Source organism: Helianthus annuus, chromosome 16 (genome assembly GCF_002127325.2).
Source record: "Helianthus annuus cultivar XRQ/B chromosome 16, HanXRQr2.0-SUNRISE, whole genome shotgun sequence".
In the NCBI taxonomy this organism is placed as follows: domain Eukaryota; kingdom Viridiplantae; phylum Streptophyta; class Magnoliopsida; order Asterales; family Asteraceae; genus Helianthus; species Helianthus annuus.
In genome coordinates, this window is record NC_035448.2 from 151,556,743 (window position 1) to 151,583,359 (window position 26,617).

General features: G+C 38.0%; 1 protein-coding gene and 1 long non-coding RNA gene across 2 annotated transcripts in view; one reads left to right on the plus strand and one right to left on the minus strand.

The window, feature by feature from the left end:
* Nucleotides 1–2,654: 2,654 nt before the first annotated feature.
* On the plus strand, nucleotides 2,655–21,075 carry LOC110918094. The gene is made up of 3 exons (XR_002581064.2): nucleotides 2,655–2,778; nucleotides 20,492–20,549; nucleotides 20,902–21,075. It is a non-coding gene; the product is annotated as an uncharacterized LOC110918094 (long non-coding RNA).
* Nucleotides 21,076–21,823: 748 nt separating this feature from the next.
* The window catches only part of LOC110916458 (probable LRR receptor-like serine/threonine-protein kinase At1g07650), a 37,839-nt gene continuing 33,045 nt past the window's right edge, over nucleotides 21,824–26,617 (minus strand). The window contains exons 18-24 of the mRNA XM_022161185.2: nucleotides 26,187–26,385; nucleotides 23,576–23,731; nucleotides 23,372–23,490; nucleotides 23,031–23,241; nucleotides 22,713–22,950; nucleotides 22,492–22,642; nucleotides 21,824–22,401 (exon numbers count right to left, since the gene is read on the minus strand). Of these exons, the coding sequence (XP_022016877.1) occupies nucleotides 22,039–22,401; nucleotides 22,492–22,642; nucleotides 22,713–22,950; nucleotides 23,031–23,241; nucleotides 23,372–23,490; nucleotides 23,576–23,731; nucleotides 26,187–26,385 (1,437 nt within the window). The 3' untranslated portion in view covers nucleotides 21,824–22,038. The remainder of the gene's footprint in view (nucleotides 22,402–22,491; nucleotides 22,643–22,712; nucleotides 22,951–23,030; nucleotides 23,242–23,371; nucleotides 23,491–23,575; nucleotides 23,732–26,186; nucleotides 26,386–26,617) is intronic.

The window sequence follows — 26,617 nt, forward strand, 5'->3', positions numbered from 1 at the left end:
CATATACTTACTATGTTCAATAGTACATTATTAGTACACGATTTCATAATGTTTTGCTATGTATGTTCACTTAACATGCTAGCACATTGATTTCCATATACTTCATTTTGTCGTATATGCTCATCCAGCATATGGACACATTGTTTTACATTTTGAACCGTTGTAACCATTTGATCATATGAACCGTTGGTAACCATTTGACTATGTGAACCGTTAGTAACCGTTGATTATGTGAACCGTTTGTAACCGTTGACTAGATGATCCGTTGGATTATGTGAACCGTTTGTAACCGTTGATTGACACGAACTGTTTGAATCTGTTTGAACCGTTGGGTTAGGGAAGTGATTAGGTAACGGGGCGGGTATAATGTGTTAAAAGCATGGTGGATACGCCGCTGGTACTTCCTATATATAAGTGCTTTTAATATTTTATACATCGTTGCGTTGTCTAGATCACTTGGGCAATGGTAAACAAAACAAAGTTGTAATACAAGGTTTTTCCCAACAATATATTATACTATTCGAGTTTTTATTCCATAAACGATTTACAAATCTGGATTTAATTAAACAAATGTTTTGGGGTTAAGAATCATGGCTACGAGATTTTTATAAATTATAACCAATTTGATTTGAGTTGGTTATTTATGTCGCAATACTATACTTTTCAAAACAAGGTTTTTTTTAAATAAGTATTGCAATATGTAAAACGAGCCATGAATCTGAAACTCATACAAAACCTATGTACTCGCCGGCATTTTTATGCTGACGTACCTATTTTCACATGTGTTTCAGGTACATTAGTTGATGGCATTTGATGATGATATTGGTGTATTCTCACATAGGAATGGACAAGGCCTTAGCGACTTTAAAACTTGGAGGATAATAGTTGTATTTATCTAATTTGTATCAAAACATTTAGTTCAATAATTCAATAAAACGAAACTATTTATTCCATGGTTGTGAAACAATGATTCTGTTACAACACTCCCCGACGTTTCCGCCACGTTTTGTTGTTTTATGTGGTCGGGGTGTGACACAACAGATTCATGAAGGCTCTGCAATCTTCGAATTCTTTGAACTCCATAGCATTGACAATCATGATACTCCAATCTGTTTCTTGTGAAGACAGATTAAGTTCTTCGAAATAGGAATTCAAATAGCGTTGTTTGAATTCTTCATCAAGAACATTTTCTTCGATAACCTTTTGTTTCTCCTGTAAGCCTAACTCTTCTTCTCTTGTATCCCACTCGTTCCATTGAACAAGTTATTCACCGGACACGAAAACATTGGATAAATTCTACAAGTATCACCGGCCTTTTTGACCGTAAATCCTTGCAACGTCAATTGATCTAAACTCAATACATTTCGATCGAGTTCCGGTGAATAAAGGACGCTTTGAATTCTCATGTTTTCATTTCCAGTTTTTATTTCTATTGATCCAACCCCCCGTGTGAACAAAAAATTATGTTCACCAGTGCGTGTATCAATCCCGATTATATGTTTGATTCGTTTGAACACGTTTAAATTTCCGGCAATATGATGTTTAAATACAGAACTTACGTACCAAATGTCATTCCATAACCCTCCTTCGGTACCGACAACAATCATTTCCTGATGATTGTTGACATCTCCATCTTGTCTCTGTATTCCTTCATTTACTGCTTGCCGTATCAATTGTGTCGCTTCATCGGTTTCTTTTCTTTTACACGCGTGAATCTTGTGCCCCGGCTGTCGACAATAGTAACATATCTTTTCTCTTAGATTTCGTTTGATTTTTTCTCTTGCCTCATCCGTGCAGTGTTGACAGGGAAGTAACGTAGAACTTGGTTTAATTTCGGTTTTGTTCATCTTTCCCAACACGGCTCTGATACCACTATGTTGGGGATGAGAACTCATGTTTTCAGCGGAAGTTTTAGACATGGATACATTCATGTTCATGATTGATTGGAGCGAATGAATGTCTAGGAATGAAAATGTGAATGCAGAAAGTTCAAACAGAACAAATGGACAATTCAAGTATAACTGAAAATGTCTTGGTACCGGACATTGATTCCGGTGACATCAATTTATACTAAAACGTTTTGGCGGTTCGGGAATTTGGCGGGTAACTGTCCATTACAGTTATTTGAAAAGCTTTCCCGCTTATCCCTTGATTATTACATAAACTTATCATTAACTAACCTTATAAGTGTTTCTAAATATATAAGTATATCCGAATAACATATAAACCATAAACATAACTAGTTTAATAAATCTAACATATCGAATTTAAAAAAACTGAGACTTGTTGGAACACAGATGACCATTGTCAACCCCGGTGACCTTTTCCGGCCAAAAACTCAGCGGAAAAACTCGAAAACACTCTAAATTCAACCAAATTTGACACTAACTAGATCTATGGATTCGGAAATATCAAAATTGTAACACCCTGAAATTCGTATTTCAGTTATTATGTTTATTTTGATAAGTTTCTAGCATCAGATGTTGTGAAAAGTTTTTGTAACAAGTAACATGGTTATGTTAGTATATTAGTATGGATTGAATGAGTAAATAAGGGGCCAATCTAATCAATACCTAAACATGAAGGGTTAAATGTGACATGTGTGAAAGTTATCAAATAAGAAAAAAAATGCAGATGTATGTGTGTGTGCGAGAGAGAGGAAGGGAGAAAACATCTCCAAGAACTTAAACCCAAAATTCAGCAAATTGAAGAGGTAAATGATGGTAAATCTCATGCATGAACTCTAATCTACGATCATCTAACCTTATTAAACATAAGGTAAGTCACAATTCTTGATTTGGTAGATTCAGTGTGATGAAAGTGTACGAAGATAACAAATTCTCTATGTGTGATGAAAGTGTACGAAGATGACAAATTCTGTTGGTTCAGGTCCCACACTCACACTACACTTTAAACTCACGTAAGTATGTAGTATATGTGAATTGGAAGCTAAAAATAATATGCAGAAGGGTTTGATAAACAAAAAAGTGTGTATCTTATTCAATAAACATGGGCTAATATATAGCCATATTACAAACGAACAAAAAACAGAATAAACTTATATTCTCTCCTAAAAATCAGTAACTCCAATGACCCAATCTTCTAAATCAAACGTGCACCACCAACTTAAACTACCATAAAATAAAATTCGGTCAACCCTTTTACAAAGTCTATCTAATTAATATTATTAAATAAAACCCTAAACTTAAAAACCATGTGATTTAGTCTTCAACAACCGGCCATGCAACCTCCATACGTGAAGACTTTTTATTCCATGCATCCAACTTTGCAAATTAATACAATCTAAGATATTATCCTGTGACCCGATAACGTGCCAACCTATGACCCGCGAACAAACCCGAGTAAACCCAACAATCACCCCCTTAATCGGTTTGTTCACACCACTCGGTCACGACACCTGAATCACCTTTTTTTTCTCGAACCCTTACGACCTATCCCGGACACCCGATCTCCACCGATCACGTCCAAAGTCTTCTCGGTTCAACCCGATTAAAAAAACACCACGCTTGTAACATGTCACATGGCATAACGCTGGAACCGTCCATTCACATCTTGACTCATCACAGATCAACGACCCACCCGGTCACATCCGAGTCACCCGATTTGAACTCCATCACCATAATGTTACACCGTGTTTTTTCTTTCTTTACCTTTTTTCCGATCACCCTTGTTCAAGAGGCCGCTCCACCGACAAGAAAACAAAGCCACCCGCTTCTAACGTTTTCTCACCTTGCCAAACGAAGCAAATCCAAAGCCACCTGCTTTGACGGATCTTTTACGCCCGTTTATCACGCAACACGCCGGTCTCCTCTTATCATGAACAATCTGATCAAGGCAACCGTTCTCACCATCTACTATTATCACCAGTTGTATACCAGATGCGCAAACCCACAACTAACAACCGAACAGCCCCGTTCTTCCTCCTTTCATCACCACTAATAGCCACGGACACAAGTGTTTATCACCGGTCACCCCCGTCATCTTAACTGGTACGTCTACCACAACAACGGCCTACCGAAAACACCATAACGCCTCCGTCTTCTGCTGTTAATCAACCCCGAAACAACACCTTCTTTTACGACTTCCCTCCGCCGACCGACCGACACACCCGTCAGCGGCGGAGGCTTCCTCCGATCTTCAAACCCGCTTCTCGAGCCCTAGGCTCTGATACCAAATGTTGGTTCAGGTCCCACACTCACACTACACTTTAAACTCACGTAAGTATGTAGTATATGTGAATTGGAAGCTAAAAATAATATGCAGAAGGGTTTGATAAACAAAAAAGGGTGTATCTTATTCAATAAACATGGGCTAATATAAAGCCATATTACAAACGAATAAAAAACAGAATAAACTTATATTCTCTCCTAAAAATCAGTAACTCCAATGACCCAATCTTCTAAATCAAACGTGCACCACCAACTTAAACTACCATAAAATTCGGTCAACCCTTTTACAAAGTCTATCTAATTAATATTATTAAATAAAACCCTAAACTTAAAAACCATGTGATTTAGTCTTCAACAACCGGCCATGCAACCTCCATACGTGAAGACTTTTTATTCCATGCATCCAACTTTGCAAATTAATACAATCTAAGATATTATCCCGTGTGTTGGTGCACTTTTTATGTCTGTCGCTAGTCTTGTATGTAGTGTCGTATTTTGTACGGTCTTTAGTCTTTTATCGAGTCTGTATCCGTAGTCGACCAAGTCGGATATCCTCCTATCCGCTTGTGTCCGACATATTTTGTCTCTCTTGTTTGTAATGTCGGTTAAACTATGCATGTCGCATGAAAGGGCTTTTATGTATTTTACTTCTGTTCCTTACTGTTTCTGCAAACTGTTGTGCAGAAACAGTTTACATCTTGCAGACCTTGACGAAACAGGACTGTTTCGTCAATATGATGTCGACGAATCAGATCTGTCTGTTTCGTTTATGATTCGTCAAGGTGGTCAACGAATCAGACTTGATTCGTTGACTGTTGGGCTTTATTTTGGGCTTTAATCTGTTTCGTCGGCCCAATTTCACTTTCGTCAATGCTGTTAGCCCAGCTGCTATATATAGGAACAGAATGTTATCTGATAAGGTTAGAGATGCTAGTTTACCATTGTTGCTTGTAAGAACTGTGTTTGTATCAGTTGGCATTTCTCAAGATTAATCAAACGAGGGTGTTTCTTTGGTTAACCGCGTGTTTATCTTGTTCTATGTTTGGTTGGCTTAGTTAAGTGGATTCCGCACACTTAACTTTGTTTGTTATAAACAAGGATTCCGTAGTGAAAATCGATCCTCCGATTTAGGGACCTACAAGTGGTATCAGAGCATTCGCTCGTATCCTTGTTTAAAATCAAACATAGTTCGATTTGTCTAGCTTGTGGTTGTGTGTGTTTTTGCTCAAAAAGTTCTTGAAACTTTATACTTTCTGGAAATATATTCTATAAAAGGTGTGTTTGTTGCTTGTTTGTTGAAAGTTTTACCAAAAACCATGCTAGTTTAAGGTTACACTTACAACCGGTTGGTTTTGGTTGAAAGTTTTACACAAATTTCTGATTTCAGAAGGTTTAAAGTTCTTGAATATTGATAGTGTTCTTCATTTTATTTATCATCTTCAAAGTGTTCTTGATAAAAGTTTGTTTTTGATCCAAAAAGATAAGGTTGTAGTTTGAAAGAAGTGTTTGACCCTTGCTATTGTCCACCATACTTCTAAGTTGGTGGATAGCAGGTGTGGGAGAGCGTGTGAGTAGACAGGTTGGGGTATAAACTTTTCACCAACTTTCACCAAACTCTGACAGTTCTTTTTGACGAAACAGACCTCAACGAAACTGAAAGTCAACGAAACAGGAGTATCTCGCCAAAGGTATCTTTGACGAAACTGAAAGGTGTTTCGCCAAAGATTCCTTCGACGAATCACGTCTGTTTCGCCAAAGGTCCTTTTGACGAATCACAAGTCTGTTTCCTCAAATTTCTTTGAAGAAACAGGTTCTGTTTCGTCAACTTCTGTTTCGTCAATAGTATCATTCTGTTTCGTCAAGGCAGTTTCAAATTTTCAACAGAAGGTTTGCAAGTTAACCATAACTGTTTGTTTTCAAGTGTTTGTTCAAGTTTTCAGGTAATTGTTATCAAATATGAGTTGTACAAGTCCTTGGGACTGGAGTATTGACTCCCAATCTAGTCAAGAACTAACTTCTGCTGCAGCTTGGGCGAAAAGTATGTTTCCACCGCCATCAATCAGTCCAAGTCAATGGGCATTAGTTTCCAATCAGAGTCAAAGCATTCAAAATCTTTTGATTAGTGAAAGCGAAACGGGCAGCAACAACCGTCCACCAAAGTTGAACCATATGAACGACTTTCCATCATGGAAAAACCGCTTTCACACGTATGTTCAAGGGCAAAGCACCGATCTTTGGACGTGTTTCATCAATGCATTCAATGATAATCTCGAGATTGCGGCGTCCACTTTAGAAGGTTATGCCAACATGCTCGAAAATGACAAGAAGGCTTATGAATTGGAGAAAAAGGCCTTTGCCACACTTACACAAGCTCTCAACAAAGATATCTATCATCAGTTCTCCTACTGCAAGAACACGAAATCATTGTGGGATGCCTTAGTTGCTAGAGGAGAAGGCAATGCAGCTACTCGAAAGTCTCGTCATGATTTATTGAAGAAAGAGTTTGATTCATTTCAGTTTTTGGAAAACGAATCTCTAAACGATATGACAACACGTTTCTATCATCTGATTAGTGAAATGGTTGCTTATGGGGTTGTATCTATTCAACAAGACATGGTGAATAAGTTTGCTGACGCTTTACCTCCTAAGTGGAGTTCTTTTATTGAGCTGCTGAAGCACACTGGAACTCTAGACACGGTTAACATCTATGAGTTCATTCAGAAACTGGAACATAAAAATGATGAAGAAATTAGGAAAGCAAAGCGAGCCCCCGTTCCTCAGAATACAGAAATGTACCTTCCAGGCTTCGACTCTTTGGCCAGATCCAATGCAGCACAGCAACCGAAACTGCAAACTGCATTTGTGTCCAATACAAGCTCCTTTCCGTTTCCTCAATCAACTGCTGCTCCTGTTTTTGATCCAAGATCATATATTCCAACACCTCAAGTTAACCCGGCACAACCCCAATTTGATCCAAGATCTTACATCCCAGTTCCATCTCAGCCACAAGTCCAACCTCCACAACAACAACAGCAGGCTCACTATACAAGCAATCCTCAACCTCAAAACCCTAACACAATCCGAGTTGATAATTCAAACCTTTCACACCTCAGCATTGAAGTTGCTAAGGAGCATATGGAAATTATTAATACGATGGTCAGTGCTTACTGTGGTTTGGTAGCAGGTCAGCTTGGTAACATCAACATGACCAATGAAGATTATCAACAGATCGACAAGGAAGAAATGGAGTTGATGGATATTAAGTGGGCTTTTGCAAGTGCAGTTAGAAGGGCCAAAGACTTCATGGCTCGTACTGGTAGAACTTCGTTGGAAGGAAAGAAAGACACGAAGTATGGGTTTGATATTAATGCTGTCACATGCTTTAATTGTGGCGAGAAAGGGCACTTCAAACGTGAGTGCACTCGACCAACAAAACAAGGCAATCATAACCCCTTTAGAAACCAGACGAGGACTTCAAATGTGAATGCCCAGCAAGAAAACCAAGACAGGAGGATTGTGGCAGTCAACAACAATCAGAACCAGTCTGGACCATCAAATCCCAATCGGGCTTTGACAGTTCAAGCTGATGAAGGATGTGACTGGTCTGTGCAATTTGGAGAAGGTGATCAGAGTGGTGGAACAGCTTGTTATGCAAAGATTATCAATCACATCAAGCATGTTCATAAGGAAGAATTTTCTGAGAGTGATGACAGCTCTGGTTATTCGGGTAGTTCTGATGAAGAAGGCTCTATTTCTGGGGATAATCAGTCTGAGCCTGATGTGAAGGAGGAAGGAGGTGCTGATATTCAAGATCTACTGAATGAAGCTGATGAGCTTAAATGTCAGAAATCAATTCTGATTAGGAAGGCGGCTACTGCATCAAAGGAAATGGAGAAGTTCTTTTCTGAAGATGGAGCTTTTTCTTTTCAAACTGCCTTTATGGCAAACATCTCAGCCTCTTCTAGTCAGGTAAATTCTGAACCTCCTGCTCCTAGTGTTTGTAAATCATGTGCTGATATGAAGCTTGAATCAGAAAAGCTTCATAGTCATAATCAGAATTTGGTTATTGAACTGTCGAAATGCAAAGAGGCGAACATGGCTTTAACTCGGAATGAAAAAGAATTTAAATCTGTAATAGAAACATTAAAGAAAAGTGTGTCCGAGGTTAACAAAGTAGTTTACCACAAGCAAGTAAGTATAAATGAATACATTAACATTGTGGAAGAAACTAAGAAGCAATTAGCCATTGCCCAATGCGAGCATGATGCGATCAAACAAAAATTGGAAAGTTATTCTAACTCCCAATTTGTGCTTGATCACATCATCGATGTTCAACAACCGAACGGAAATCAGAAAGGCATAGGGTATAAGAATTGTCCGCCCCCTTTGATGAACAATTATACCAAGATGCCTGATGAGGAGGAAATGCCTCGGTATGAACCCAGTGTGCCTCTTGATGTTGAGGAATTTGCTACTGGCCTAGGGTTCAAACCGGACAATTCTTCAAACACATCCTCTAAGCAACAAGAAACTTCATCATCCATGAAGCAAAGTCCTCCAATTATCGAGGACTATGAGACATCGGATGATGAATCAGAAGTGGATGTAAGTGAACAGGATAAATCACTTAACAAGATGAAAGGAGTAGTTATTCCACGAGAGAATCACATTCTTTGTGATCCTGATACTCCTGATGTCTCATCTGTTAAGAAACAAGTGATTGATTCTGTCAAAGTTGATAAGACATGTGTGTCTACTGTTAAAAGCAGTAATGTGTTGTATACATTGGTTGGAGATAATAAAATCTACTCAGATCACGTTTTCCCAATTAAAAATGTAAATCAATCTTTGATTGATAAAGTCTTTGAAGACAACACAAACAAATTTTTGGGAAAAACACTTCCGGGAATTGTTGTAACACAATGTGATCCAATTCCTAAGGCTGAGATTAGAAAACAGTTCGGTAATCAAAAATCTTCAACCACTCAACAACCTAGTGCTTCTAATGGTAAACAACCAGTCAAACGAGCTCAAAAGCATATAGTCTCTCAGATGAAGTCTGAAACAAAAGGAGCTCGATTTCAAAAGAAAGCAAAAGATGTCAAGTTCGTGTCATCCAAGGGTACTGATAAGATTGAAACTTTTGAGAACAAATCTAACACTGATTTTGTAAAACAAGTCACAATCTTAAAACGTAACAGTGATAACAATTACACTCAACATACAAATGGGTGTGATGAAAAGGCTAGTACCTCTGGTTCCACGAGCTCGACATCTCATGGTCAATCAAGTTCTCCCAAATTGGTTGAAAGGAGAACATGCTTTAAGTGTGGGGAATTTGGGCATATCATTAAAAATTGCCCAAACGCTCCAAAAGAAAAATTTGTTGAGAAAACTCCACCTGAAAAGGTTCACCTTCAACGTCAGTCAGTTTCACCAAAACGTGATAAACGAACAATTAAAGAACAGGAATTGAAACTACGACGTAAGAATGTAAAAACTGTTGAAAAAGGTTTAAAACCTGAAGTTAAAACAGTTAAAAGGGAACCAAGTGTGTCACAGCAGTTAAAGCCAGAATCTTCAAAAACAATTTATAACACTCAATCTGGTAGGCAAAAAGAAACTTGGAGACCTAAAAAGGGTGATAGTTCAGGGGGAGTTAATGTGTTTGAGAATCATCAACAGATCGAGATCACGTTTCGTGATGCTCAGGGACGACCCAAGACCACTACGGCTTGGGTCCCCATCCTCAACTGATCTTTGAACGACATGTGCAGGGTGTTCCAGGAGGAACTATTAATAGTCATTGGATTGTTGATAGTGGAGCATCCAGGCACATGACTGGCGACTTACGGCTTCTGTACGACGTGAGAAATATTAGAGGAGGCTATGTCGCATTTGCGGGAGACAAAGGCGGATACATCACTGGAGAGGGAAGTATCTCCAATGGTATTGTGTGCTTCGATAAGATCAATTATGTTCGTCAAATTGATCATAATCTTCTCAGTGTGTCGCAAATCTGCGATAAGAAGTTCACCGTGCATTTTGATGATGCCGGCTGTTATGTGCTAAAACCCGGATTTAAAATTCCACAAGAATGGATTCTCTTATCGGCTCCGAGAGTTAATGATCTTTACATTCTCGACATGAGCCAGGCGATTACAACATCTGCACAAGTCACTTGCTTTGTCTCTAAAGCCACTGAAAAGGAGTCTATATCTTGGCACAGAAGAATGGGACACATTCACTTGAGGAAAATGAACCATCTGGTGAAGAATAATCTTGTGAATGGTGTTCCCGTGAGAAGTTTTCATTTACAAGATATCTGTGTATCGTGTCAAAAGGGGAAGCAAACGAAGAAATCCCATCCCTTGAAGAAAATCAACACGGTCAGCATGCCTCTCGAACGTCTTCACATGGACCTTTTTGGACCTATGAAGCACAAGACAACGTTCGGTGATGCCTATTGTCTAGTAGTTACTGATGACTACTCTAGATTTTCTTGGGTATCCTTCATGGCACACAAGAGTGAAACTCCTGGCATCCTCAAGGATCTTCTCACAATGTTGGAAAATCTCTATTCGTTGAAAGTGAAAAGGATCCGAAGCGACAATGGAACCGAATTCAAGAATCAAGTTATGGATGAGTTCTGTACTTCTAAAGGCATTCTTCATGAATACAGTTCTCGTTACACTCCACAACAAAATGGTGTCGCGGAGAGGAAGAATCGCACGATAATAGAAACTGCAAGAACAATGTTAGTAGAGTCGGAACTCCCTGTTCAATTCTGGGGGGAGGCTGTGTCGACTGCGTGCTACACATTAAACAGAGTTCTTACAGTAAAGAGACATGGCAAAACTTGCTTCGAACTTCTTCAGAAAAGGAAACCGGATCTTTCTTACCTAGAACCTTTTGGTGGTCCTTGTACTATGATTGAACCAGATGGAAAATTTGGAGCAAAGGCTATCGAGGGATTCTTCCTTGGATATGCAACTCCAAACTTTCGTGTTTGGAATCTAGCTACTAAAAAGATAGAGCTATGGAGTGAAGTGAGGGTTCAAAGGTACACGAGTCCCGTTAGGGCTCCGGGTGATCCGTGGATGTTCGATTATGATGGATTGTTTGACTCCTTCAATCTGCCAACCTTTGACGAAGAATCAGCAGCTGCAAGAATGTTATTTGAAAGTGACAATGCTACTGTTTCGCCATTGGTCAGACCTGTTATTGTTGACCCTCAAAGTTCTTCATCGGTTAACAATACGGTTCAAAATGAGGTCTATGAAGATGCTGCTGACTATAATGAGTCTTCTGAAGATGATGAATATCATGATGCAGCTGAAGGATCTTCTGCTCCAGTTGCTCCTGTTCAAGGTGCTTCTGTTGATACACCTCATGTGCAGAATGTGGATACTGCTGAAGGGAATGCATCCACTTCTACACACATCCCTGGTGTGGAGTTGGTTGTTGATCTTAATCTTAACAATTTGGGTATCAATGCTCGTGTGCCAGATAATCCTGAAATGAGGATTCATGATACCCATCCCCAGCAGAACATAATAGGAGATGTCCATCGCGGTGTGCAGACGCGTAATCAGCTGAGAAACAACCAGAATGCTGGTTTGTATTCAGCCATCAGAGAATCTGGTCTGCAGAATGACTGGTCCTTTGCGTGTTATGTGTCACAAGAAGAACCGAAGTCGTGGAAAGAAGCTTTGAAAGATAATGCTTGGGTTGAAGCCATGCAGGAAGAGCTGCAGCAATTTCAAAAGCTTGGTGTTTGGAAGCTTGTTGAAAGACCTGAGAATTACAAGAAAATTGGCACTCGATGGGTTTTCAAGTGCAAGAAGGACGACCGTGGAGTGGTTATCCGTAACAAGGCAAGATTGGTCGTTCAGGGTTTTCGTCAAATAGAGGGGATTGACTACAATGAAGTCTATGCACCAGTTGCTCGTCTAGAGGCTATTCGAATCTTCCTTTCTTATGCATCATTTAAGGGATTCAAAGTCTACCAGATGGATGTGAAAAGTGCTTTTCTTCATGGGATAGTTCAAGAAGAGGTGTATGTGGAACAGCCTCCAGGTTTCGAAGATCCAGTTCATCCTGATCGGGTTTGGTTGCTAAACAAAGCTCTTTATGGTTTACATCAAGCACCTAGAGCTTGGTACGCAACCCTATCCAACTATCTTCTGGAGAATGGATTCCGGAGAGGCCTTATTGATTGCACCCTCTTCGTCAAGGAACAAAATGGAGATCTTCTGCTGGTGCAGGTATACGTGGATGATATTATATTTGGTTCAACTAATGAATCTTTGTGCAGGGAATTCGAGCAAATTATGCAGGAAAAGTTCGAGATGAGCGCGATGGGAGAGATGAACTTCTTTTTGGGCCTACAAGTTCAGCAAACAGAGTCTGGGATATTCATCCATCAGACTAAATATGTTGGTGACATCTTGAGCCGGTTCCAGATGTCAGATGCAACGCCCGCCAGTACCCCACTTCCGCAGAATCACGGGATTACTCCGGATTTGAAGGGTGAAAGTGTCAACTCTTCCTATTATCATGCTATGAACGGATCTCTCATGTATCTTACTGCTTCGAGGCCTGACATCATGTATCCAACATGCCTGCTCGCAAGATATCAAGCTAATCCGAAGGCCTCCCATTTGTCAGCTGCAAAAAGGATTTTTCGCTATTTGAAGGGATGCCCAGACACCGGTCTTTGGTACCCTAGGGATGATAGCTTTGATTTGACCGCATATAGTGATTCTGATTTTGGTGGTTGCAAAATTGACGACAAATCAACAACAGTAGGATGTCAGTTCTTAGGAAGTCGCCTGGTGACGTGGCAGTGCAAGAAGCAGACGTGCGTTGCTACATCAACCTGTGAAGCAGAATATATCGCTGCCTCAAGTTGTTGCTCCCAAGTCTTGTGGATACAACAACAAATGCGCGACTACGGTTTTGAATTCCTAACTACTCCTATTTTTGTTGATAACAATGCTGCCTTACAGATCACTAGAAATCCTGTGCAGCATTCCAAGACCAAACACATCGAAATTAAATATCACTTCATACGTGATTGTTTTGATAAAAGATTAATCGATGTGATTCATATCCCCACCGAACACCAACGTGCCGACCTGTTTACAAAAGCCTTTGATAAATCACGGTTTGATTATCTACTTTTGGTCAACGGCATTAAGGTGCTCCCTGAGTAAACTCTTTGGCTAATCGTTTTTGTAAATATTTTCTTTCAAAATCCGAAAAATACAAAAAGATTTTCCTTTTATAATCTTTTAGCATTTTAGGGGGAGAAAATTTCAAGAAAATACAAAAACATTAGAAAATCTCAAAAATCCAAAAAGATGTGTTACGTTTCTGTCTTTTATTTCTTAAATTAAAAAAAAAATCAAAAAAAAAATAGAAAAACCCAAAAAAAATGAGTTTCTTGGAAAAAGGAAAGTGATGATATTCACTGGTGTGGTCGGTCAACATGTTTGAAATCATTAAACAAATGATTAGTATCTATTCTAACGATGTATCGATAGGCTCACAATCAAACTAAAATGTGCAGGATGATACAAACCTAACAGACTTCAAGTCAGGTGGGAACCATTCATTGGCATATGGTCTTAGTACCGAAATTTCGTTTGATAGATTGCCGAGGTTCAGAAATATTCGGTCTTTATGCTGCTTATCATCTGGGTATCATGGTTGTATCTTTTACCGAAAAATAACGGGGACGCAAGTCTAGATCTTCCATGATACCATACATACGTGTACATATTGCATCCGACCTCAATAAGTGATAAACAATCACATGTCCAAACAAATAAGTGATAAAATATCACATTTATCCGGGAGTCAAGTTCGTCTCTCTGCTGTACGAAAGTACTGACCTGTTCACGGACTTGCTCCTGTGTCCTCATGCATCGAAAATCAAGTTCCTCATCAATAAGTGATTCTATCACATAGGGCTTGGTTTTCAAATCAAAATAAGTGAGTATCTCACATCTTATACGGTCAAACAGATGATAATCAGTATACTCATCGGTAAGATGAACTCTCGTGCATGCCTTGATACGGGAATGTGTCGTGAGGTGGATTCACATCGACTTGTAAGTATAATTCTTACCGTAAAGCGTATCTCCTAAGTATGATTACGTTTGATAAGTATGAGTTTATGTGGACAACAATATCGATAATCGAGGTAGTATACTTGTTAGGAACTTTAATCAGAAATCAAATCATGTTGACTAAGACCGTAAGCTGGTATGATTCCTTATCCTTGAAACTCGAAAAAGTTGCATCTGTACAGTTGTTTATTTTATCATTTCAACTACATTTAGTTTAGTTTTCAGCATCTTAGGAAATGTAGTGTTTATGCTTGTTTTTGATTATGCCAAAGATGTTGCTTAAGTGTTTGTGACCGGAAGCCTGAAACCTACTTCATAAATCGTTCTTGCTTTTTGAAAACTCAAACGAATGTCAAAATGGTTAAATTGCTAAAACCCTGTGTGCAGTATGCAAAAAGTTTCATGCCTTGGTATTTTTGAAACTGAAGTTGACGAATCAAGGATCTGATTGACGAATCAAAGAACCATTGACGAAATAGACCTGGTCAAAGTCAGTCTTTAGTCAATCTGCTTCATATTGACGAATCAAGTCTATCTCGTCAAGGACTTTGACGAAACAGGGAGCCCAAGCCTGTTTCGCCAACGGGCTAACTTTAGGCCCAAGATAAGGCCCAGTTGTCTGTTTCGTCAAAGCCCGAATCAGATTCGTCAAGGTCCTGTTTCGCCAAAAAAGGTGGGGCGGTGTATAAAAGTCTCTGATGTCAGAGATGTGGTTCATTTTTTCAAAAACACTCAAAAGGTTTCCATCATCTTCTCTCCCAAACAGTCAAAAACCATACCGGCGGTTATCTCATTCTTCTCAGTAAATCTTCAGTTTTTCTTCAAAAACTTACAAACATAAAGGTGCAATGTCGTTTATCTTCATGTCTGTTAAGTTTTGGCTCTTTCGGTTCTCATCAGAAATCGCCGGAACCCTCGTCGGTGACCGGATTTTCGGTGACATTTGAGTGTATTGATGTTTGCTTGCTTGGCTTACATATTAACTGCTAATCCTAAGTGCTTATTTGCTTGTTCTTACTTCTGATTCGGGTGTGGGTTTGTATAACAAAACAGGGTATTGTCTTGATAAATGGATATTAGGGTTTCTACTGGATTTTTGCCAAAATGACTAAGAAGTTATCAACCCTAGATAAAATTGTGACATGTTGTTGGTAATTTTCTGTGGATTGTGGTAATCAAAACATGTAAAAACTGTCTGTTTGGCGAAACTGACAAAACCCTGTAACTATTCCGGCGAATCTGAACTGTCGGCGAATCAGAAATTGGGGGAAACAGACTTGTTGACGAATCAGAGAGTCAACGAATCAGACTCGTTGACGAAACACAAGTGTCTTCTGTCTCGTCAAAGGATGTTTTGACGAATCTGGATGGTCAACGAATCAGATCTGGTCAAACAACCATTTCTGTTTCGTCAAAAACATCTCTGTTTCGTCAAAGGATCCTTTGACGAATCACAATGGGTCAACAAAACAGATCTGGTCAACACTCAGATCTGTTTTGTCAAACTCTTTCCTGTTTCGTCAAATGTAGTCTGTTTCGCCAAAATGCCTTAGTGAAATTCTCAGTAGGCAGTTTGTTCACAGTGGGCATGTATAACAGGCTGTATGTCTAGTGGATACATGAACTGGTATCCATACATGTCCAAATTTATTTGTAAGTGACTATTATTTATTGTGGATGTTTATACTTGCAGATGGCACCCAAGGAAGGTAAACGTAAGCCGGCAACAAAGAAAGAAAACAAAACGGAAGAGGAAATCATGTCGGAAAAGCGGCACAACCAGGTTGCATATTTGGATCCAGAGGAGAAACTTATCGAGCTAAAAGAAATTACACAATGGATCCGGGAATCGCGTATCAATTATGCAATCACATTCTCAACGCCTATATACAAGTCTCTAATCAAGGCGTTCTGGGATTCGGCACATGTTGGAGAATTGGATGGCAAAGAAGTTATCAGCGGTCGGGTAGAGAACGTGGACGTGATTGTGTCACCGGAGATTCTGAATGAAGTTCTTCAGCTACAGGATATTCCGGACGCGCCAATTTCTGTTCCTATCATGTGCATCCGTGGGTGTTTATTACGGATGAAGTGTACGGGTGATATCTTCAGCATGCAGATAAACAAGGGTGACTTCCCGCTTCGATACAAGTTTCTTTTGCACGTTCTCATCCAGTGTATAAGCAACAAACGGGCCAGTTATGATATGGCCAGTAACGAGCTCATGGGACTCTTTGTGGCCTTGGTACTAAATAGACCGTTTAGTATTTCAAGGTTCATATTTGAGTATATGAAAGAGAATCTGACGAGGACGGGAAAGAATCGAACCATCGGAAGCAAATATTGGATGTACCCTCAGTTTCTGCAGATGATCATGAACGTTCAGCATCCAAGCCTGCCAAAAGCCGACAATGATCTGCTAAAAATTGAAGCTATGAATCTCCATTCTTTACGTCTCATCAGGAACTTAGCACATAAACGGTACAAGGAGAGTAACCCTCCAAGGAAACTTTTCGGTGCTCTTCATGATACTACGTTTGTTGCTCCTAAAGATAACAAGTGGCGTCATGCAGAAAGTCAATCTGATGACGAAGAACCTGAGTTGACAAGGATGATGAGTGAGAAATTCGGTCCAGAACCTGAAGTATCAGATGAATCTGATAGTGATGATGATGGTGACGATGGTGGTGATGCTGGTGATGTTGGTGCAGTTGGTGCATCGAGTGTAGGCACAACTGCTGGTGCTTCAGCTGGTGGCACCTCAGCAGGGGGAGTGTCAGCTGGTGACACCTCAGCTGGTGGTGACGATGAGGCAAAGTCAGATTCTGAGGATGACTTTCTACTTGAACCCGGATACAAAATGTATCGGGATGAACATGGGGTAAGAAGGTACAGAAAGATAAGACAGGAAGATGATCCTGAATATGTTCCTGAAGACCCTGAAACGGAGCGTGCAAAGAAAAGGAAAGCTGATAAAGCTGCTGAGCATCATAAGAGAAAGAAAGCTCGAAAGTACTTAAGTACCTCCTCCAGAGGATCGGCACCTCAAGCACCCACTCCTGAACCTCCTGTGATTTCAACCCCTCCTGCAGCTCAAACTGTGCCTGCTCAAGTTACTCCTCAACGCTCTATGGCAGCATCGATTAGAGCAACGACAGCTGGGCCAAGTGCTGAACGAAAGCAGACTTTTACAGATATGACACAGGATGAAAAGAATAACTTCTTGTTTATACAATTTGAAGCTGCGGCTGATCGGATTAAAAGGAAAACTGACTTCATTCATATCACAAAACGTGACCAAGTCAGTCAGTTGGTGGAGATTGAGAGGTTGAAAACAGCAGTTGGTGCACAGCAGGCCACTATCCAACACCAACAGGAAGAGATCAACAGGCTTAAGGCAGAGAATGAGCGTCTGAAAGCGTCTGAAGTTGAACGGGATAGGAGAAGTTCTGTTCTTCAAAAACTGGCCGAAGACTTGAAGGGTCGGTGTGATTATATGAAGAACTGGTATGAATCAAGGAATACAACTATTGCTGAGGGTGTAAAGACAATGACGAGGGGGTATGAGTTCCTAAGAAAGCGCGTGGCGACTTTATGGGAAGATCGGTGCAAGCAACAGGAAATCTTGCAAAAACGGGATGAAGACCCAGAGGATCAGGGTAATCCAGATACAGCTGCTGCACCTCAGCAACCCCCAGCTGGTACTTCATCTGCTATCATTGTATATCAGCCGTCAACTCTTGGATCATCTCAGGCTGGCTCTAGTGGAATTGTTGGTGAAGAACAGCTCCTAGAGGCGTTAGCTGGTACATCCTCTGTTCCCAGTACTGCAGATTTTGCTTTGCAGGTTGTACCACCAGTCACCAATGGACTACTGGAGGAGGGTGAGATAGTTGAAGATCTCACGCCTCAACAGATGATCACTCTCATGGCAATGCGTGATGTAAACGACGAAGAAGTAGAGAAAATGCCAAGTGAACCGGAGACTGGGAGTCTGTGAATGTGGAAAATGTTGATGAGATAGTATTTGAAGGTGATGCCAAGAAATCAACTTATGTGAGAGAAGACGGTACCGAATTTGCTCCGTTTGATGAGGACTGGCTAAAGGATAATGTTGAGGACATTGATGAACACTTGAAGAACCGTGACGCTTCTGAAAATGCCACAGATGCGTTTACCGCATGGCGTCAGCGGTTTCTGTCTAAGGTTGCTAAGCCAGCTCCTGAACCTGAACAGGTGGATTTCCTACGGCTAGAAAAGGCCAAGCCAAGTGTGCGTATCTTATGTTGGATGTTTGTTAAAGAAATCCACTGTATAGCTATCAAAAGGGAGTTCGGGATTCAGTATTTCCGATCATTGCTGAGTATTCTATCACTGCCATTCTACGACGTCGCAGCACTTACAAAACTTGAGCTCATTAATCGCTCAAATTTTGAAGGTGCTTCTCACTTTGCGCGTCTTATCAAGATGAACAAGAAGTCAGGATGGAAAGACAAGTCATACAAGCCGCAGTTTCCAAGGCATGAGCAGATCAGGTTCACACTTGATCCGGAAACAAATACAGGGAGGTACAAGCTGGTGTATGATCCTCCCAGAGTGGTAGACAAGATTCCTCTCATGCCGATGCAACAGGACTTTCTTGAAGATATGCGTCTGTGGTGTTATGATTCGGATACGCATGAAGCAGTGATCGTGTTCAATGATGACAAGAATTTTAGAATATTGGACCCGATGTGGTTGGTGAATATGTCGGCGTCTGATATCACGAAGCTGTATAGGCATGACATCATCTACGAAGACAAGGATGCTCATCAAGCGTTAAAGTTTCAAAGAATTGCATGCTACTGCTATTACCGGGGAATACATTCTGGTAGTTCCTGGTCAAGGCGTCACCTGTGAAGATCAAGATGAAGACCGAAGACGAGCAACAGACAAGGGGGAGTTTGTTGGTGCACTTTTTGTGTCTGTCGCTAGTCTTGTATGTAGTGTCGTATTTTGTACGGTCTTTAGTCTTTTATCGAGTCTGTATCCGTAGTCGACCAAGTCGGATATCCTCCTATCCGCTTGTGTCCGACATATTTTGTCTCTCTTGTTTGTAATGTCGGTTAAACTATGCATGTCGCATGAAAGGGCTTTTATGTATTTTACTTCTGTTCCTTACTGTTTCTACAAACTGTTGTGCAGAAACAGTTTACATCTTGCAGACCTTGACGAAACAGGACTGTTTCGTCAATATGATGTCGACGAATCAGATCTGTCTGTTTCGTTTATGATTCGTCAAGGTGGTCAACGAATCAGACTTGATTCGTTGACTGTTGGGCTTTATTTTGGGCTTTAATCTGTTTCGTCGGCCCAATTTCACTTTCGTCAATGCTGTTAGCCCAGCTGCTATATATAGGAACAGAATGTTATCTGATAAGGTTAGAGATGCTAGTTTACCATTGTTGCTTGTAAGAACTGTGTTTGTATCAGTTGGCATTTCTCAAGATTAATCAAACGAGTGTGTTTCTTTGGTTAACCGCGTGTTTATCTTGTTCTATGTTTGGTTGGCTTAGTTAAGTGGATTCCGCACACTTAACTTTGTTTGTTATAAACAAGGATTCCGTAGTGAAAATCTATCCTCCGATTTAGGGACCTACACCGTGACCCGATAACGTGCCAAGCTATGACCCGCGAACAAACCCGAGTAAACCCAACAAATTCTCTTGTTTGGAAGCATTTGTGAATGTTAATTTGTATGTGTATATGTTATCAGTGAAAGCCTCCATGAATGATGAAGTGGGTTTTGGACATGAAGGCAAAAGTAAGGCTCATAGGATGGATTTCGTTGTTAGTAGAATAATATGGAAGTAGGACGAATTAATTTGATGAGATGATGCTTCAATTTCTATGAGTACTTAGGACATTGCTAAAGGGGAGAACAATGGTGTTTGATGTGAGGAATACTAGCTTTCTATGTATTTTAGAATGTTGCACACCAAGTGCTCGATGAAACGCCTTAATTATGAATCATGTGTTTTTGTGATGAAATCTTGTTAAATATTACGTAGAAATGTGAGGAATTGATGTATGAGATAGAATTTGCTATGATCTTGCTAAATGAGAATGCGTTTATGGTTTATGTTGAAATTATAAAGAAGCTAAGTATGTAATGGTTAAGTGTAGGTGTAAAGGAAGAAGGGTCAAGCAAGCAATCTGAAGTCACAAGGAACACAAGACCGAGGTAAGTTACTTTAGCTTACAAGTTCTTTAATAGTTGTTGGTAGTGTTTTTGAGTTAAGGTTTATGTGGAAATTATATTTGACATGGCATTTCCAATGGCGTAAAGTAGACCCGTTGAAACGGGTCAAACAAGTCAAGCATGATAAATCCGGGTACGGTTGGGTTTAATAATTCGACATCAAGCATACTTAGAAAGATTATTAGATTGGAAAGAAAAAAGTATGGATGAAAAGAGTTATGTTGCGAAATGACTTTGAATGTATATGAATACCAATGAAAATGTAGGATGATTATCAGAGGTTTGAACAAATGTCATATGCCTTGGTGAGTAACTCGTATGTTTATGGTTGTAGGTAAATCCTCTTGTTAGGTTGATAGCAAGCTTGGAACGAACACATCACCCGCCCTCAAGCGCTTCCGAAGTGAATATATGGTCAAATGGGTCAAAAACGTTTGGTAGTAAACTATTATAGTTAAAGTTTAGGTGATGTAAAAAAAATTGTTTTGTACTTACGTAATGCTTTAACTTGTGTGATCATGTTTTTTCTTTTTAACTTTTAAAACGTTCAACTTAGTCTCTTTTTGGGAAATCATACCTTTTGTATAAAAGTTTTAAATTAGACACCCATCTTGTTGTTCCTATTAAGCGTTTTTGACCTTGTTTGTTATGTGAGTTACAAAAACAACAATACGGACCGATCAATATTGACTCTAAAACACTTTTGAATCCTAATTCAAACCAAAATCCGTTCGTGATGTTCATGACCCACTGCTTTCAAATTTTCAACAAAAATATTTAAATTCAACCACATAACCAAGAGATCGGTGATCTAATCAAACTGTTTAAGTAAATTAGATCTAGTACCGGCTTCAATACCACTTCTACGACGGCTTGGATACCACTTCTAGGACTGATAATCTGATTGAATTTGATATAAATTGTATGTTTGAAATAGATAAACAACAAGCTGTAACGTTAACGAAATCATCACGGATTCATAAAGACATTACATTAACATTTAAGCATGGTTTGTGATCTCCTCTCAAACACACAAGCTCAATCTCGTTCAGCATAGGTTTTACTATCAAAGTTCTAAAAGGTGATGAGTAATTTCAAGTGACTGGGTTTATATAGGTGTTTGACTCGATCACTATATCACGACTCAAATGTTTACATCCCCAAACAATTGAGTCTCAATCACTTACAAACTTTAAAAGAAATTAACCTATTCAGCACACACGACCACACCAAGCCTATTTGAACAGCGATAGACACACCAACATGCATTAACAATTATCCAAAAGGGTGCTCGGATTACATAACTATATGCATCATGCATATATTGTGTAGTACTGTCATTATAAAATCCATTAAACGAAACATAAACATCACTGACTTATTCTTAAACGTATGATTGCTTAAAAATCTAGCATAACATGAACATTATACCGGCAACACAAATACAAATGATATAAAACAGTTCAAGTGCTTACTCATCTAGGATTCGAGATTCTTCAGAAATTTTACTATTGAGATAGAGGTCGTAAACGCTTGAAGACGATTGCTGAACAAGAGAGTCATGTGGAGGCTGCATATTTTCAAGATTCCCTTTGACTGCTTGCAACCTGAAATCGTCTTCCGATGTAGCTGGATTCAGGTCTGATTTCTTTATTTTTCTATGGCCCTCGAGCATATTCACTACTTCGGACATGGTAGGCCTAAGAGCCGGGGACTGATTAGTGCACAATATAGCAACTTCCATCATTCTCACAGCTTCTATTTTGTTGAAATCAGACCCTAATCTTGGATCCACCAAATCCATCAAACTTCCCTTCTCTTTGAGAACAACAGCCTTATATAGGTAAGACATATATATAATTAGTCATTGTCAATGATTTGCATGGAAAGGACCATATTGTAGTTTCAATAAAAAGATTTTTACCAAATCAAGAAGAGAAACATAATCTTCATTTGGTTGATATTTCATATTGTTCTTTCCAGCAACAATTTCCAATGCAAGAACCCCAAAGCTGTATACATCGGCTTTGTAGGTTAAGTAGCCCCATAATGCATATTCTGGTGCCATGTACCCTCTAGTGGACCAAAAAAAGGCTTTACTAAGTTGTCAGTATAAGAAAATATAACTAATTACAAACAACTCACAGAGTTCCAGCAACTCTAGTGCTAATGTGGGTGTTCTCTTTTTCATTGAGCTTAGCCAAACCAAAATCTGAGATCTTTGGAGTAAAGTCAGTATCCAGGAGTATATTTGCAGCTTTGATATCTCGATGAACCATTTCTAGTGTGGTCTCTTCATGTAGGAATGCCAAGCCTCTTGCAACGCCAACACAAATTCTTTGTCTTGTAGGCCAATCAATTTTCATCTTAGACTTATCCTGATCTGAGATTTAAAATAAAAGAAATATAGTTACATTTAGAACTACAAGATTCTCATGAAGTAGAACATACGAGAATGCGTACCAAATAGAGCATGTGCCAAAGAATTATTCTCCATGTACTCGTAAACAAGTAATAGCTGGTTGTGTTCTGCACAACACCCATGTAGTCTTACAACATTAGTGTGGTGTATACCAGCTATCATCCCTATTTCATTCACAAATTCACGGTTTCCTTGTTTGGATTTTGAAGAGAGTTGCTTCACAGCAATTAGAGTTCCATTTAGTAGTGTACCCTGCAATTAAAAACTTATGAATGTATCAACTACACTTAATTTGTCTATTCTTCACTTTTCATCTTTTAGCTTCTACACTAGAAAAAGTTACGGAGTAAGGACAAAGGAAAAATCGATTTATTTACAATACCTTGTAGACAGATCCAAAACCGCCCTCTCCAAGTTTATTAGATTCAGCAAAGTTATCCGTGGCAGCTTTGATTTGTTTAAATGTAAATACCCCAGTATTCAAGTCCAATCCTCTTAGATCTTCAAGATAACAATATGTTACTAAAGGAAATAAATGTCAATTTTATTTGAAATACAATTACACCGAGTCAAAGTATTTAAGCACCTATTTCCCTTGATATTTGATTCCCTATATAACCCTTCTTCCATGCAATTCCAACAACTATGAGTATGAAGAAAAATACTGCAGCCACAACTCCAATGACTAGGAATGGTCTTTTTTTTCTATGAGTCGCTTGCTTGATCTCTAGAGGCTTAAACTCTATTAAAATTAGTATATTAGTTAGCTTATTTATTAAACGTACAGATTTATAAGTAGATTAGTAGGATAGAAATGAGGATATACACACATACATTTCAAGCACACAATCACACACATTAATATCAATATCCATACAATTTTAAAAAAAAAAAATATTAGGGGGACACATGACACATATTATAGGACATCTAATTGTTTTCTTGCCCATGGCATTATAGTCTAGTGTCATCTTAGGTGTGATAAAGCTTAGGGACCATTAGGTTCTGGGTTCGATTCCCACAAGGGAGTTAGCCTATTGAAGATGGATATGATGGGTGGTTCTGCTGGTGGCATCTTGATACTCTAGTCTTTCGTTAGTTATCCAAATTTGCTATTAAAAAATTTAATTGTTTCTGACCTCATTCTCCTATTAAATACTAATGATATTGAAAAAAAAATATATTTTTAGATATTTAATTACAAACACTTATTATTTAATTGTAGATAGTTATTATATCATTAACCTAATGGATTTTATGTTAAATTAAATATACCAGAATTTAAAATTGTCTGGTTAAAGTTCATTTTTAAAAAGACATCTCAACAACAGTATGTCATGACAGACTATTAAGGGTGGAGTTCGGTTAGAAAGTCTATATTTCCTAAAAAAGTGTAAAAGTCACACATATTATAATTATTATAGGTGGGGTTCGATTACAAAGTTTATATTTACTAAAAAGTGTAAAAAGTCATAAATATTATTATTTCAGCCATAAAACACACCTATAACCAATAAATAACAGAGTGAAAATTACTAAAATATCGTATTCAAACCATAATAGTCTATAAAAACTTGAGTTAATTACACAGATGGACCATATAGTTTATAACTAGTTTCACCTTTAGGTACTAACTTTTTTAAGAGGTTAGGTTTTATGATTTCATTTTTGTAACAACTTTGGGTACTAACATCAAAATTATACCGACTAAAATACCCTTCCATTTTTTTAATTTTATCAATATAACACCATTGTGTATTAACACCTAATTTTATTTAAGTTTAAATCAATTCAACAAAATCTATTTATTTTCATCTTAACATTATATCTCTTAATTAACATAAAATCTATTTATTTTTTTTATTTTCATCTTTTTATTAAATTTCTTATTTAACATAAAATCTACTTTTTACATCAGTGTCATTCTTCTATCGACTTGCGAGGAAATTATTGTTAATTATAAGAAGTTATGCTGTTCAAAAAAAATTATAAGAAATTATAATTAAACATTTCTAGTGAAACTTTCATTGTTTATATATTAAAATCTTCATTTTTTCGGTTGTTAGTGCGCATCAGTTTTATATTAATAGGTGTAAGTTTCGTATGATCATGTATAAGTTTTTGTTGCTGTGTATATGTTTAAATCGTTCTGCATATGTTTTGTACTTAAAATATAATATAATGTACAATAATACAAAGCACACATAATTACTCTGCATTTATTCTATAGTTAACTTTTTTATATAATACTTTATGGAAATATGATTATAACAATTGGTTTTTAACTATATAAAATTTAAAATCATAATTAGTTAACGTAATTGGATTATTTTTACCCTTAAAATAATAATACTTGTGTAACTAGTAGATTTTATGTTAAATAAGAAATTTAATAAAAAGATGAAAATGAAAAAAATAAATATATTTTATGTTAATTAAGAGATATAATAAAAAGATGAAAATGAAAAAAATAAATAGATTTTGTAAAATTAATTTAAACTTAAATATAATTTGGTGTCACTATTCCAAGGTGTTACATTGATAAAATTAAAAAAATGGAAGATTATTTTAGTCTTTATATTGATAAAATTAACTAATTTTGGTCTTAGTATCCAAATGTGTTACAAAATTGAAATCATAAAACCTAAAGCTGTTAAAAAAAAAAGTTAGTACACAAAGTTGAAACTAGCTATAAACCATAAGGTCTATCTGTGTAATTAACTCTAAAAATTTTAAACACACAATCGTAGAACTATTAATATGGAACACGACATGCTAAACAATATAAAACACAATAATGTTTGTCATTCGATAATCGAAGCCTTAGCATCCAAAACACATAACACAACCCACATATATGATGTTTTTGTAATCTTTATTTTATTATTTGTGCGTTTTTTGTGTGAGTTATGGTTGAAATTTTGGTGTTTTGTTACTTTTTACACTTTTTAGAAAATTTAGACTTTGTAACCAACTCGTAGCCTTTTTATTAAACTCGGTAATACACGAGTTTATTCAACCGAGCACAAGTTTTCAAAAAAATATAATTTAATTAATTCTCAAATATATAACATTAGATTTATTCAATACGTGTAATCCACGGAAATCTAACCTAGTGTGTATGTGTATATATGTAGTGATTGTTTGTGATGAGAAGAGAAACTCAAAACATGTGGACAATAAGCAGATCTACATACCAGATTCAATAGAAATGGCAGATATCAGAGGGCCATACAATCCTCTCTTTGGCACTGCGGTTGTACCTTTCCCAGCATACTGGAACCGAATTTCTAATGTTCCATTAGTTACAGAGATGTTGTTATATGTTTTTATTACTGCCTTATCCACCCCTCCTGCTTCATTTTTAATATCGAAATTTTTAATCGTAATTACACCCTGCAAAATGGGAATGTAAAACCCAATCAACACAAGTCTGTAAGGAAAAAATATCTCACGTGGACCATTTTGAACGTCACAGTTACTGTGACGGATTTTTTTTTTTTTTTTTTCAGAAAAGCCAGCGCTAATACTAATACTGGATTGTCTTAGTGTTTGGATTATGGATTATAAACAAAAGTCAACTGGTTTACTTAATGAGGGGAACAAAGGGCTTGTTTCCTATTAGTAC